At 35.3% G+C, this 15,695-nt stretch overlaps 1 protein-coding gene and 1 long non-coding RNA gene across 2 annotated transcripts; one reads left to right on the forward strand and one right to left on the reverse strand.

Moving 5' to 3' along the window:
- The first annotated feature begins 754 nt into the window (after positions 1–754).
- Positions 755–15,653, forward strand: Sf3a1 (splicing factor 3a subunit 1). The gene is made up of 5 exons (XM_067108427.1): positions 755–977; positions 9,243–9,410; positions 9,989–10,176; positions 10,623–10,850; positions 13,020–15,653. Exons 1-5 carry the CDS (start codon positions 899–901, stop codon positions 14,817–14,819), a joined length of 2,463 nt encoding a protein of 820 aa, XP_066964528.1. The 5' UTR covers positions 755–898; the 3' UTR covers positions 14,820–15,653.
- LOC136841486 (uncharacterized) lies at positions 2,318–5,035 on the reverse strand. The gene is made up of 2 exons (XR_010853962.1): positions 4,918–5,035; positions 2,318–4,182 (listed from the first exon to the last, which is right to left on the reverse strand). It is a non-coding gene; the product is annotated as an uncharacterized lncRNA (long non-coding RNA).
- Positions 15,654–15,695: the final 42 nt, after the last annotated feature.

Consider the following 15,695-nt stretch of genomic DNA (forward strand, 5'->3'; position numbering starts at 1 on the left):
AATATCTATAATAAAGATATATATAAGTAACTGTTGACTTTTTTTCCTCTTATCGATAGGCTATAATACAAAATTTATCCACACTGGTGAATAGGTTATACGGCTGCGTTCTTATAATTAAAATTCAAAGTCCAAAGTTATAATTTATGACAGTTAGGCTACTGTAGTTTTTACATAAATGAGCGTTTTGCATAATTTCAGAATCGAACAAAAAACCTGGCTTAGCCAAGGAAATTATTTTATATTTTCATTTTTTGGTGCGATTAAAAAAATAATTCCCTCCTATGAATGAGGTGTGTAGTTTTTGTTGTATTATTGACATTTAAAAAGTTCGAAATGGTCTTTTATAACAGTTACTGGTAGTATTTACATAAACGAGCGTTTTCTATCCGGGATCGAACCGACTTAGCCTTGAAGGAAATTATTATTTTTATTTTCATTCTATCGATACAATTAAAATAATAATTCCCACTGAATTGTGCAGTTTATGTTGTATTATTGACATTTAAAAAGTTCGAAATGCTCGTTTATAACAGTTACTGGTACATTTTAAATAAATAAGCGTTTTCTATCATTTCAGAATCGAACCAAAAAAACCTGACTTAGCCAAGGAAATGTTTTTTTATTTTCATTCTATCGATACAATTAAAAAAACAATTCCCACTGATTCATAACAGTTACTGGTAGTTTTTTATTTAATAAAAATGAGCGTTTTCTATCCAGGATCGAACCACGTAAACCTGACTTCAGGAAAGGTTCGGCAACATGACTTCAGGTATTAATGTCCTGGTCGGGAGGTCCACCATTACGTGCGGTCGGGAAAGGCCGCCGTGTTGTTGTTTACGTTTACGAAGTGAAGAATTTTTTTTAGCTAAATCACTAAATAACCTCCTCCAAGATGCCTCCCGTAGAGGCGCCCTCCACGGAGGAGAAGAAGAGCGTCGTCGGGTTCATTTATCCGCCGCCCGAAGTGAGAAGTATCCTTTTAATGCGGCAGGAATAACATCAATCCTTTTGAAGTGATTCGCCGAAGCCTGAAGACCAATACCCTATCTTATGTACATTTTATGTAGTCCTGTATGTTGATATGTACATATATTTTATGTAGGGCTGTATGTTGGTATGTGCATGATAGCCTAGAGTAGCCTGGGCCTAGGTTATGGGCCTACCGGTTGGCTGGGTCGTTCTCGTAGTTTTCGGCAAATTTAAGGCCAACCGATTCCATGTTTGTTGTGTATTTATATACACGGACTTAATTATAAGCATACCTCTAGGTTATTTTCAAAGCCTAAGCCAAGGTCAACCTTGTTCAGTAGGTCCAGGGTAGGGTAGAATTGTATGAGCAGTAATTAGAGTTTGGAGGCCTACCTGGTATCCTAGGTTATTGCTTGCCAATGATATACTATCACAATATGCAGATTGATGACCTACTGAAGCCTCTTCTGAGAGTAGAATTGTGAGAATTTTCACGATGAAACTCTTACCTTTTCCCTTTTGCAAGATTTCATGTCTCTTTCAGGACCCCAGTTCAGATAATTATAGTCGACGCACTTTAAGAATCTCACTCGGCCACGCCCCCACCCTACACCTTAATGGAGATGGGTAGAGTAGTCTGGCTCGTGATAAGGACAGCGCTGCTAGCCGTATGAGTAATATCGTGAAAGAGGGGAGGGGGTTAGGCTGGGGTGGTGGGGTGGGGTAGGGACGGGGTGGGCGTGAAAGTGATATTCTTAAAATGCATTGCCTATAGTAATATAGAATAGCCTTCAGTAGCCTAGCCAAAGCTGTTTTTACGTACATTCCTATGGGCTGGTACTAACCACAGCACCTCTTTTGCACATAACATGCTAGTTATTAAACGAGAGAGGTGCACTAGTAGTCTTCAGTTTTACTAAAGCATTCATGCCTTCTTAACCCTTTGGCTGCGTAGTGCTGGAAGGATTTTTGTCCCCGAAAAACGTAATTTGCCGGCAAATTTTGAAGTTTGTAGAAATTAATTTCTAAGTACCCCCTGATATTGGAAACAATGTTTTCCATCTATTCATGACTCTTAAACTCTATATTTTTTTGTTTTTAACACATTTTTGACCATTTTTACCCAAAAAACGTACTTTTTCAAAAAAATTACGAAAATTGCATATCATCACAATTGACATGTAAAATGGGTTGGAATATGTTTTTTATGATGAAAAATAACTAAATTAATGAAATATACTGAAATATTGTTATGATTATGTACTTAAATTTTGATTCAAAACTAGTACAAATTTTGTTATATTTTGGAAAATATCAAAAATTGTTAATAAAACCAGAAAAGTTATGGAAGTAAAATTTTATTACAAAAAATATGAAAAAATTACAAACAATTGACAAAAAAGACATATTTACTTCTTTTCATCCTTACATTTACATGTTTTCTTATAATTCTTCACAGTATGAAAAATTTCAAAACAGGGGACAACACAAAGAGGAGGGTTTTGTGGGCACTGTTTACAGAAATATGATGTCTGCTTCCTCTTACATGTCCCCTTTCCTTTTTTGCAACATTGAGATGGCAATATTGAACAAACACTACAATTAGGTAGGTACTTCTTATTTTCATACTGAGCAATAAAATGCCTTTCCCCCAAGCGCTTGTTTTCCACCAAGTCCCTAACAACATTCTTTCTTCTTGGCTTTGTGTTATATCCTTCTAACAATCCTTTATTACCTCTTGTCTAAACACAACCTGGGTCAATTTCTTTCTATTTTGCAAGTTGTAACTAATTTTGGAATCTACAAGAGCAACTTCAATCACAAAATGCCAGAGTGTCTGATACCACTTTTTGCTACGGTGATTGAAGGGGTAGGTTGAGCAGAATTGATCAAAAGGTCTACCCTCCCATATATTTATTGTACTGAGCTTGCAAAGATGGTTTATCTACTTCCCTTACCCCTTTCTTAGATTGAATAGATTTTTCACTGTACCTGTGTCCCCAACACTCGAAAGGATATTTACTCTACCACTATCTTGCCAAACGACAGCAACCAATTCCTCATCTTTACTCTTCCACATTATTGGTAGCTGGCCTTTCTTAGGTTTTACTTTTTCATCTGTGATGGCAAATATTTTCTGTTTGGACGAACTGTCCCACATGCTCCAGTACCTTTACTTGAAGTTTTTGAAAAGGGGTACTCCACTAAAAAAGCTGTCCATGTAAACTACGTGGCCTTTGTTTTCAAAGCCTTCAAACAAATTTTCTACAACAGATGCACCAAGTCCTTTGCCTTTATTAGAATCTAGCCCCTTCCCTGTGTAAACATCAAATTTCAACAGATAACCAGTCTTAGAGTCACAGAGAGACCAAACCTTAATTCCCCATTTGGTAGGCTTTTTAGGCATGTACTGCTTGAAAAAAAGCCTCCTTTGAATTTCACCATACTTTCATCTACACTCAAATCTCTACCACTTACATAATATTTAGAATATAGATCTTTCACCATGTCTAAAATTGGTTTTATTTTATAAAGTCTGTCATCATTACCATCAACAGAATTATCTGCAAAATGTAGACAGGAACGGATAATTTCATACCTGTTACGTGACATTATATTGGAAAAACCAGGTGTCTCAGTTAGCCAAAACTTTTTAGAATAGTAGCTTGCTAGACTACTTTTGTACACTAATCCCATTGCAATTTCAATAGCAATAAATGCTTTTATTTCCCCTGCATCCACATCTCTCCATGCTCTGTACCGTGATCGAGGGCTAAAGGTTGCATTTTTTCTATCATGTATGCTGCATACCGGTTAGTTTCACAGCTACATGATCATATATTTCATTAGGAAACAACTTAGAAAAGCATAAAAATGGAGTGCAGTCATCTAAATTTACAGCCCTATTAGTTTCTGAATAAATTGGTATAGACTTTACCTTTATTGGAGGATCTGTGCCTACATTCTTTATATTCACCCATGAATCATCAGTTAGTGTTTTATTCAAGTCATCATCTTCAACTTCTTCATCAGCATCTTCAACTTCTTCATCAGCATCTTCATCTGTGTCTGCTTCATAATCCTCATATAGTTCTTCTTCCCTTTGTACAAATAAATCTTCTGTTTCTGAGTCTTCTTCTGCAAGAATATCAGCAATCTCCTCTTGTGTTGCACACCTCTTCCTTTTTGAAGCCATTATAGGTGACCCTGAAAGTAAAAAATAAAATTAGCATACCCTAATAAAGAAATTACATTTATAGCTACTAGACATATATATATATATATATATACATATATATATATATATATATATATATATATATATATATATATATATATATATATATATATATATATATATATATATATATATATATATATATATATATATATATATATATATATATATATATATATATATATATATATATACATATACTGTACATATACATATACATATACACACATATATATATATATATATATATATATATATATATATATATATATATATATATATATATATATATATATATATATATATATATATATATATATATATATATATATATATATATATATATATATATATATATATATAGAGAGAGAGAGAGAGAGAGCCTATGATTTGTCTTTACAATTCGCATATTATCACATATTTGAAGACACTGATATTAGGCCTAGAGTTTATGGTAATATACATCATATTCTACCATTATAATAAGTCCAGGCCTATACACAAAGCCTATCATAACATAATCGAAGTTGGCCAACTTACAGTAAAATAGGCTTACTAGGCTTGAAAGAGATGCCCTTCATATTACCTCCTATTACACCATATTTTTACACTTATTTAATGATTTAATCAGACTTATTATAGTCTACTTATATTCAAGAACTAATTAGAATAAATAAATTATTACTGAAATAAATAATACATACCTTTAAAACCTGATGTTTGTAAACAACGTGAACTTAAATCGCATCAGCTGATAACACCTGTTTTTGTTTACGTTTTGTTTCGTCTTCTGGTCACTAGATGGCAGCACCTACTGGACAGCAAACGTTTTCAGCGTACACTTGAATGTCAAAAGTATCGCCAGCGCTATTCAAAAAAGTTTTTTCACATGTGGGGTAAACTCGCTTTTACGAGTTAAGGGAGAAATTTTAATTTTCGAGTAGGCCTATACTCGCTTTTCGCAGTCAAAGGGTTAATAGAGATTTGAGAAATTATACAATCTCTAATATAATTTACAGGTTTAAGCAGTCATGCTTCAATCAGGTTGCTGCATTGCAAGTTAACCTAGCTTAGGTTAGGGTAGCTTTTACCCTTTAGTTATGTAAATTCAGGCTTTACTGTTTGTTTATCAGAAAGGTAGGCCTACTAGCCTATCACCAAAGAGGGGCTACCTTGGTAATGTTAACTTTGTTGCACAGAAGCAGTAATTTTCTATAGTATATACAGTAGAACCTTGGTTCTCGACGCTAATTGTTCCAGAAGAAGTGTCGAGATTCGATTTTGTCGAATTCTGTGTCAATTTCTCCCATAAGAAATAACTGAAAATGGATTAATCCATTCCTGACCACCAGTCATTACCCCAACCTTGCCTTTTATACAAAACTTTACACAAATCACAATTAAATAGGTTCAGAGTTGAATAACTTACCGTATCAGAAGCACTTTTACATTTTTAAATGCATACTGTATCAAAAAAGTTGGCCTATGACCAATGCGGCAGATACCATAGGCTAGGCTAAGTAGCCTTATAGGCACTACCAGAATGTACTGTAACAGGTACACATGAAAACTGTTGTTAATAATGATAACATTGAAAAACAAGCCATATCACATGAAATTAATAATACAGTATTTATAAACCGAATTACTGTATGTCTGTTATCATAAAATTAAGAAAAATTTCCGAAATTACGTCGAACTCGCAGCCTGTGGCATTCCGAAAATACTGTATTATTAATTTCATGTGATAATATGGCTTGTTTTTCAACAGCAGCAGCAGCAGCATGTGTGGGCTTTAAATGCTTTTAAATAAGCATGGGAAGAACGCCACCAACAACGCCAACTAGCATCATATGATTCATCGGTCGGATTCGGTTTGTTGTTTGAACTCCGACACAAAATTTACTCAACATTTCGTGTTTGAAATCCGATTATTTCGAGTTCTAGTACAGTCGAGACCGTTTCTACTGTATATATGTATATATATATATATATATATATATATATATATATATATATATATATATAGGCTAGCTAGGGTATCAGAGTGACTGCTCTCCCATTGTTTGGCAGGTATGGCTAATAATGTGCCATTCTCCGATTTGCATAGGTGTCGTATAGGTGTTAAACGTCTTAGTTAGAGAGGGGGAAGCCAACGGAAAGGCAGTGCATAGACAATGCAGTAATGCTGCAATACACTATATGTAATTAGTGTATTTGATTTTACAGGATAGTGGATGTCTGTGATGATAGAAGTAGGCTATGCACTATATGCTGTAATATCTGTAAAGGTTGAGTGCATAACATGCATAGTGAGCTGCCACACCCATAATGGTTAGTGGAATGGAAATGCCTCTTATATTATGCCTACTATCTTATGGTATGGAAAATCACAGAATCACCATCATGTTTATTCTTTGCCTACTAATTGAATAGTAGCATATCCAGTATGCATCCTCCGTATTAATCCAAGCACTTGGGGAAGTAAATATGATATTAAGCCTATTTATCCAAATCGTATAAGGAATAACATTTTGTCAAATAGCCTTCACTTTGACTTAATGTCGAATAGTAGCTTTTTTTATGTATTAAACGTTTGTAAACTTTTTAATAGTGATAAAATGGGTAGTATACTACTTGTGAAACCTGCCAAGAAATAGAATACAGTATTTGTATGCCTACCACATTTTGAAACAAAATTTTAAAAGGTCAAAAACAGTATTTTTTGTTTTTCCCTCAGTACTTAAAGTGCTAAAAGTGTGAGCAATCCATATATGGAAGCAAAATTTAGCAAAACAGAATTTAGAATTTTAAATAGCTTCCTGTATGATTATTTATTAAATAATGATGTGAAGCCATTACATTGGGTTGTTCTGATAAATTGTGCTGAATTTAGTTTCCCAGTACCATTAAGTTTCATCATCTTTTAGATATGGTAATGGTCATGGCCTCCAAATACTGTATAGCCTTTGCTTTAGTGATATCAAATGTTGTGAGGATTTTGTTAAACTTTGGGAAAATTATAGATAAATGTATCTTTTTTTTTTTCTATTCACTCTTGGAATTCCACATCTACTTTTAGGAGTTGGATCTGAATATTGAACCAGGTTACTCCTTGTCTTCTCATAGTATATACCTTAGTATTTCACCAAAACCACATTTATTGGATGTGCTGAGGATTTTAGCAGTTTTTATTGCTATTTCCATTTTGACATGCCCATGATATTTGAGTGATATTTTAGGAAAATTAATATTGATATTTGAATATAGGCTCAGAAATTGTTGTTGCTTATAGGTCAATTCATTTTGTTTCAGTGTACAGAGACAGTAGAATTTTTTTACATATTTAGTTGGAGATTAGTATTCCAGCAGACAACAGTGCATTGTGGAGCCATAGAATAATGAAAATTCTCAGTTTTGTTTCTATCATTATTTATAAATACAGTACAGTAAATGTGTTGAATGTGAAATCTTATTGTGTAACGGGGAGGTTCATCTGTCTTCAAGTATTTTAGTTTATCTCATAATTGTTTGATTATGAAATTTGGGTCTGTTTTGCTAGGTAATGTCTAATTATGAAAATTGGCACATAGATTTATTATACACTTCCACAGCTGTGTTGAAGCATAATCTAGCCAAGGTATGCCACTGGACACATGCAAAAGTCTAGGACCTTCAATAACAATTGGACTTTATTACAAGACCAGGACCTAAATGTAGGGCCGTAATCTTTGTGTTTGAACATACTTTGCATACATATCAGACAACTCTCCATGAGACTGGTTTGATGTTAATCTTGGTTGAATTATTAAACATTATGGCTGTAGCTAAAGTAGATTACTGTATCAGATTTGGTTTGAAAGTCTATGATTTGCAATGGCTTTCCACAAACCCAGCAACTGATTTTTTGGGGGGGCTGCATAGATTATCTTTTTCAATTGCTTATGTAGTACAATAATGAATGCTGTTTTTAGAATCTTAAGTATATGTTACTGGTATGTTTGTTAATTAATTCACTACGCATTACAGTAGTTGACTTTATACAGCATATAGAATTGGTTGTTAGTGGGTGAAAGAAAACATTCCTAGGGTGGACCCTCTATATGATAAAAGTTTGTTGGATATCAGTGAAGGTGTAATGATTTGTCACCATGGCAACCATCTCACTGCCTCCATTTTTAATTGATCCATCCTTCACTCTAGGAACAACAATTACGGGCCTGCCTTGTTGCTTCTTCAAGGTCAAATATTTGAAAACTTGGTGTAACAAAGATTTATACTTTCTTTTTATACTATGGCATAATGCAGTAAATGTCCTTGCCAGTTATATGTACACTATTAAAGTATTACTGTTTGTGGCAGTTAAAACTAAAAATCCATAAGAAAAAATTGTAAAAAAAAAAATTTTAGGGTTTCTGTGTTAGGCTGGTTTAAGGATAATTCCCTTGGAAGAGCCCCAACACACTTCAGACTATCTCAGTTCTCCCCCAAGTAAAAATATTTGTAATCAGTTGTTTTGGAAAGTTTGTACTGATGACACCATTGGAATTTTAAGAGAAGAAATCTATGTGACTTCATCGGAATCACAGAGGGTTAAAAAGCATTGTTGAATCATAGGAAATAGATGTGAACTTTCCACAGATGCAAAGGGCGTCACAGGCATTCAGTATTTTTATTTATTACTAGTATTACTTACTTGTGAAAGCATCTTTTTATTATTTTTGCATTATATAACTACTGTGTTCTGTAAAATTAATTTTTATAGGCATGTTTAATGATTGAGTGAAGTAGAATGTGGTGGAATTTTAAAAAATAATTTAACGATGCCTAGCCATTATTTTAGTGATGAATTGCAAAATGCTGTGGTTTTTAGATGTGCATCTATTCCATAATACTGTAATGGATTGTAACCATACGCCTATCTGCAGGTATGGCATTCCAAACAAGCCATCAACACAGGTCAACAGATTGCATGATGATAAATAAAAAGGCCATGGAGGGATTTCTTTTCCTTAACAAAGTTCTCCAGATATCGTTGACAAGACAGCAAATTTTGTTGCCCGTAATGGACCAGAATTTGAAGCCCGTATTCGTCAGCATGAGCAGAATAACCCCAAGTTCAACTTCCTTAATCCTGGTGACCCATACCATGCATATTATCAGCACAAGGTTAATGAATGCCGTACTGGGAAACCAGGTGAGAGTTTTTATTAATGGCTATTGTATTATAACATATAATAAGGCATAATATATAATATATGTATAGTTCTATATTGTGGGATTGTGAAATTTATCGCTCAGTTAGAATTGACCAAAGCAGTTTGACAACTACTTAGACAAAATATTTTTCATAGATCATTCACTGTAGAGTTCATGTTAGTAAGTGTTCAAGGGAATTCTTTTACATTCATTTCTTGCTTGAATTCGGTTACATATGCAGTATATTTGGAATGAAACATTAGTTGTCAAACTTGTGGATTTATTTGGCTTAAGCTTGCATTGACTTGGCCAATAAAATGTTCCAGTTTCAGTGCAAATGGTTGCAAATGGTTACAATTGATTTTTAAGATTCAGTTTTAGGAAGTTTAGTCTTTTTGCAGTTCAGAAGTCAGTGCAGGAGTAATTATAACAAACATTTGACTGTTTAACAGTAATTGAGTCATTTAGCAATGCTGACATTTTTATTTGTAGCTTCCCTGAAAATGGGATATCACGAAAATGGGTTACCCATCCATGTCCCATTTGGTAATAGTAATTGTAATTTGATTTTTGCAGGTGACAAAGATATTCCCCCACCACCAGGTGGTCGAGGGCCACCCCAGTCTGTGTCACAGACACAGCAGCAGAAGCAGCAGGAATTGCTGCGTTCAGCTGTACTGGAAGCTACCGCACCAAAGGAACCTCCACCAGATTATGAATTTATCGCTGACCCACCTTCCATATCTGCATTTGATCTGGATGTGGTAAGTTAAAAATAGATTAGTGAAAGCCAGGGATATGGAATCTTCTTAATATTTTGTTTAAACTTTAAACTTTAATTCTTGTTAATTCATGTTAGTTTTGTTTTCATTTAACAAGTGTTCCTGTTAAAAATTTTAATGGGGCAACCAGTAACTTCTTGAATTGTAAGGAATGTTTTAAACCATAACAAGAAAGATATATTATACTGATGAGGGTTGATGATATAGAATCTTTGATTTTTATCTATTTTCACTTGAGTTTTGTATGTTCATCTTCATAAAACCAAAGGGAGGTACACAGTTTAAAATATTTGATACCTTAAATGTTATTGGGTTTTCATTAATCATGGGGTTGCATATGAACATGCATACCTTTGTTGTAGATTTTGCATATTAAGATTAGTAGTTCTGTATACAAGACATTTTGTAAAGAAATTTTTTCTTTCTAGGTGAGACTTACAGCCCAGTTTGTGGCACGTAACGGCAGACAGTTTTTAACAACACTAATGAACCGTGAGCAGCGCAATAATCAGTTTGATTTCCTGCGGCCTCAACATTCACTGTTCCAGTACTTTACCCGTTTGTTAGAGCAGTACACCAAGGTCCTTATACCTCCAAAGGATCTCATGAAGCGCCTCACTGAAGAAGCACAGAGTCCTCAGGCTGTCATGAAGCAGGTGGGTGTCAATAACTGTGTGTGTTTTCACAATCAAGTTTGGGTCTTTATTGTGCATTCAACCAGCAATGAGTTCTTGGTCCAAAAATGACCAGGGAAATTTAGATTCATAGGTTTGTATTATAAAACGAAATTAATCCTGTAGATTTTGCTAGACAGGTGCAAGAAGTAGTTAAGGCTAAAATAATTTTTGAGGTCCTTGTAGTTTGTTGCATATTGCAAAGATATTAGTTTAAAGAAACAGGGGAGCCACACTTCTAGACTCACAGGGCTTTCCTGAAGGATTTGTTCCAATTCAGTCGTCGAAATTTGGAGTAATGTAAAGCTACAGGAGTGTTGGTTGGCTAAGCAAGAAGAGTCAGAATAGAACGGATGTAAAGTAAAAGGTATTAAGGTAACATAGCTCATTCATATAGACATTACAAAGAACCTGTAGTAAGACATATTATGTGCCATGCAAGACATGATTAAGTGGTAGCATTACTAATGTATGAAATTACTATCTCCAAAATTAAACTTTAAAATTAGTAAGATTGTCAGACCATCCAGAGAAAGTAAATTTTTGTGTGGCAGATTAATGCTGCCTTTTTATATTGTACTGCTTTTCTTGTAGTCAAAATGTGCCATATACTTGGCTGTTAAAGTTCTTACATTGGGAGGGATGAACTGTAGTGTGGTCATAACAAAAAATTATTGCTTCATCATTTTCTAAGTCTCAGCATGACAGGTTTCCAAATTCAAACTGCCTCTCTGGTGGTGATCAATCAACTATCTTTTAGGTTTGATACTGGGGGGTTGCACCCTCTTATTTGATGTCAAATATTTTATTTTTAATAAAATCAGTTGTCATATTTTTTGCAAGTTAAATTTTTTATTTAGATTTTCTTTGTTTCTCATTTATTACCATAGTATTATGAATTTGATTGATATGTCTTTCTGTTGTTTCTTTCACTGGCTGTGTGACCACCCCTTACCCCTTTTTTTGACCATAAGAACTGGAAACCTGCAGTGTTTACTTTTTAATTTTGTTTAATGAGTCTTGAGCTGTCATCATTGAGATGTACTTGATTGGTACATATATTTCCGAGTAACTGGAGAAATTGCCCCTACATGCTAATAGACATTAGGTTGGAAGTGTGGGTATGTTACAACAACTAGCCTGCCTTTACCCTGATGAATGTTGACATAATTTATTAGCTCCTTAAAAGGAAAATGTGATAATTATTACTATCGTCTCTGTACTGTCAAGTGCTTCTTGGATTTTTACAGGGTTAAGGAAACGTTGACATAGCGATTAGTTATACTGCATTTCTATTCTCTTTGTCAGCAAGACATTTGATCTCAAAGTGCTTATTTTGAATTGTTGCAGGTCTAGGAATATAGATCAGTCTTCCTAATTAGTATAGGACATTCTTTTGTAAAGGAATTCAGCAAAGTATAATTCTCAACTAAATCATTGCTCTACAAGGATTTTGTACATTTTAGAACAATTGAAGTACCGTTTTGGCTTTTTAAGTTGTAGGACATTTCTATTACTTATCTCTTTTAAGATAAAAACTTATTGAAAAGAGCTGTGTGGTTGGAGTTATATTTACCCTCTAGAATAGCTGCTGTAGTTAGTAAAAGTTATCAAGTAATGAAAATAACTTCAGAGATATAGTGTAGGGCATTACCTCTCAGGATAAAAACTTGATAGAGCTGTGTGTCTGAAGAGGTGCTTCAGGTATTAATAGAGGAATAACTTTTACAAGCCCATAGGTGGGAAACTACTTTGTAGTACAAATCAGTTTTTAAGTCTGAAATAAATATTTATGATATATGGATTTATTTATATAGAGGATATAAATTTTATTTAAAATATTGAATACAAAAACAGTGTAGATAATTTTATAATGCACAAACCATTTTTAATGGGTTGATAATGCATAAACCTTTAATGTTAAATGTTGCTTGTGGCAGCAGTTAGTGAGGTAGTTCAGATTAAGAAATTAGGCGTTAATTTGCTGTTAATGTTAATTCCTTCTTGAGAAGTATCTTGAAATATTTTGAATTTGAACAGCAGTCAGTTTATAAGTTTGAAACATTCATTCAAATTTTCAAAACTGTAGAAGCTAGGTACCTAAAAATAGTTGTTGTTCCACAGTAATGAAAGCTATTCTCTTCTTGTCAGGTTAACCAACGTGTGGAATGGGAAAGACATCAGGCAGCAGTTAGGAAGAAAGAGGAAGAAGATGCAGAAAGAGAGAGACTGGAATATGCTGCTATTGACTGGCATGATTTTTCTGTTGTTGAAACTATTGATTATCAACCTTGGGAAGTTGGTTCTTTCCCTCCTCCTACAACAGCAGCAGAGGTAGGCAGACGTGTTCTGCTCCAAGAGCGTATTGATGAGGGAATCACTCCCGACACAGACATGGTTTTGGGAAGTGATGATGAAGAGGAACCTGAAGAGGAAGAGGAGGAGGGTGCTCCAGGTGATCATGATGACACTCAGGTGCTGGACATGGAAGAAGAAAGTAGCTCTGAGGAATCAGAGTCAGAGGAAGAGGAGGAACCTCAGCCTCCACAGCCACCACAACCACCACCCCAGCCTCAGCCATCGCAACCACCACCACAGCCACCACAAACTCAACCAAGTGAAATTAAAATGCCACAGCCTCCACTCCCACGAGAACCACCGCAGCCAGCGCCTGCACCTCCTGTTGCTGGACAGTTAGTTGTCAAAGACTATAACCCACGTCAGCAGCAACGTGCTAACACAGCCAAAACTGCTAATGCTGACCCATATCTTGTTTCTCCCATCACTGGTGAGAGGATTGCTCCTGATAAGGTTAGCCAACATTTGCGTATCAACATGTTGGACCCTAGATGGCTTGAAGACAGAGATCGTATGATGGCTGACAAAGTAAACCCTGACACAGTATTTGCCACAGGTGAATCAATTCGATCATCACTCAAGCAGTTGGCTGAAAGACGTACTGATATTTTTGGTGCTGGTGATGAAGAAACTGGAATCGGTAAGAAGATTGGTGAAGAGGAAAAACGTGAAGAGAAAGTTACATGGGATGGTCATACAGGCTCCATGGAAGCAGCAACTAGAGCTGCACGGGCAAATATATCCATTAATGAGCAGATTCATCAGATTCATAAAGTAAAGGGCCTGCTTCCTGATCAGGAAAAGGAAAAGATTGGACCTCAGCCAAAGTTGCCAGTGTCTACTGCTCCACCCACAAACGTAAGTCATTCACGCCCAGCTCCACCACCACCAAAAGCTCAGCCTCCACCACCTCCAAAGCCACAGCCACCACCGCCTCCCCCAAAATCTGCTCCACAGCCAGCACCTCCTCCACCACCTCCAAAACCCTCTGTGGTGACGCCTTCTCAGCCTGTAATGGCAGTTAATATAAGAGGTCCAATGCCTCCTGTAGCACCTGTAATGGTAGTGCCACCTGTTATGATGGCTCCTCGCCCTGCAGGCTTCATGCCTGGCCCTCCTGCACCACCTGTTCCAGGATTTATGGCCCCTCAGCCACCTCAGTCAGCACCCCCTCCACCATCTGGACCACCACCACCCGGACCACCAATGGGAGGTGTGGTTGGTGTGGACAAAGATGATGACGAAGGACCTGCTGCAAAGAGGGCACGAACAGAAGAGACACTAGTTCCAGAAGAAGATTGGGCTAGACGGTTCCCTGGTCCTGTCAAATTCCAGGTTGCAGTTCCTCAGGTGTCTGATAAACCAGAATGGCGCCTGATGGGACAGACACTTTCACTGACCCTCCCAGTAACAGATCCAGTGTCTGTTGTTAAAGCTAAACTTCATGAAGAAACTGGTTTGCCCCCAGGTAAGCAGAAGTTGGCAAGAGATGGATTGTTCTTCAAGGATTCACAGTCTTTGTCATATTACAATGTTGGACCTGGAACTGTTATTCAGTTACAGCTGAAGGAACGTGGAGGACGTAAGAAGTAAAATATATGAATTTCATTAGTAAATATAACCACCTCATTTAGTTTTTGGTTTGCGCTGGACAGTTTACTTGTAAGCTTTAATATCTAGGTCATACATTTTATCCTTTTAAAAACAGATTTTACAAGTCCTTTCTACACAGTCAATACTGTATCTTGTTGATCAGTTAAAGAAAAGATGTCACAGGTTGTATTGTCTTACATTTCAGCATTTGCTTTAAAATCACAGTAATCATTTATTTGTACAGTCAAGAAGATAGTTCCAGCTTGTTAACCCTCAGCAAAATTCAGGTGGCAGTCTTATTTCAAAGGAAATGTATTAAAAAATTCAGTACTGATATAACATCTAATTTAATGTGTTTAAAAGTGAAATATTGAAATAACATCTAATTTCAATAAATGTTTTGTAATGTAAAAAAGCATACAATACCATAAAATATGGCTGCTACATTCTTAGTTAAAGCAGAGAGTATTCTTTATTGCCATCAAGTTATTTGCGAGTCCAATTTTTTTGGTAGCTTATCAAACTAGCCTTGATCATATCTGGACAAGAAAAGTATTATTACATCTATTGCATAAATCACTTACATTATATGCATTCAAATATGTACGAGTACTGTATATGCATTTGATGTGACAATAAATCTGCTTCAGAATTTAAGTAGCTTACATCCAATACATTAACACTGAAGTAGGAATTTGGTGCTTTAAAAAAATATATATGGTAATTTCATGATGAGAATATAATTATAAAATATTGTAGTTTCATAACATTAACGTAATATGTTTTCTTGAGTACAATAGTTACTTTTATCCCAATAAACACTGTAAGTTCGAAGCTGGCATTGCTTTCCCTTACAGGATAAAAAATATACTGTTT

The sequence above is a fragment of the Macrobrachium rosenbergii genome, chromosome 9, assembly GCF_040412425.1.
Source record: "Macrobrachium rosenbergii isolate ZJJX-2024 chromosome 9, ASM4041242v1, whole genome shotgun sequence".
In the NCBI taxonomy this organism is placed as follows: domain Eukaryota; kingdom Metazoa; phylum Arthropoda; class Malacostraca; order Decapoda; family Palaemonidae; genus Macrobrachium; species Macrobrachium rosenbergii.